Source organism: Buceros rhinoceros, unplaced genomic scaffold, assembly GCF_000710305.1.
Source record: "Buceros rhinoceros silvestris isolate BGI_N320 unplaced genomic scaffold, ASM71030v1 scaffold3159, whole genome shotgun sequence".
Taxonomy (NCBI): domain Eukaryota; kingdom Metazoa; phylum Chordata; class Aves; order Bucerotiformes; family Bucerotidae; genus Buceros; species Buceros rhinoceros.
Window position 1 is genome coordinate 3,511 of NW_010430748.1, and position 437 is coordinate 3,947.

General features: G+C 67.0%; 1 protein-coding gene across 1 annotated transcript in view; it reads right to left on the reverse strand.

Moving 5' to 3' along the window:
• Positions 1 to 437, reverse strand: part of LOC104499602 (chromosome unknown open reading frame, human C2orf82) — a 9,333-nt gene that overhangs the window by 952 nt on the left and 7,944 nt on the right. Inside the window, exon 2 of the mRNA XM_010143128.1 lies at positions 29 to 214. Coding sequence (XP_010141430.1) covers positions 29 to 214 — 186 coding nt within the window. The remainder of the gene's footprint in view (positions 1 to 28; positions 215 to 437) is intronic.

Genomic DNA, 437 nt, shown 5'->3' on the forward strand with positions numbered 1-437 from the left:
AGCAGGCAGCCAACACACAGCCACATACCGTCCCCGGTGTCCAGCCGGTGCAAGTGGGTGGTGTCCTCAGGCTCCAGCTCAGAGGTGTACGGGGGGAAGGCGGTGGCCTCCGAGAGCCGGGCTGCGGTGGTGGCAGCATCGAAGGGGCCGACTCCAGAGGGCAGCTCAGGCGGCTCGTTCCAGAGGGTGGGGACTGGGCCCTGCGGGTACTCTGCTGGGAGACAAGCACCCACTGTTGCTCATGGGCATGGGCACCCCTGGCCAGGCTGCTGCTGAAAAACCCGGGGTGGACGGAGGGTGACCTGCAGGCTGAGGACGCTGGTGGGGCAGAGTATGCCTCCAGGAGCGCACCACCTCCGCACAGCACTAACACCCAGAGCAGCCACAGGCAATGCCCACACCCCAGGGCGAACCCACGCTGCCATCGGCTTCTGTGG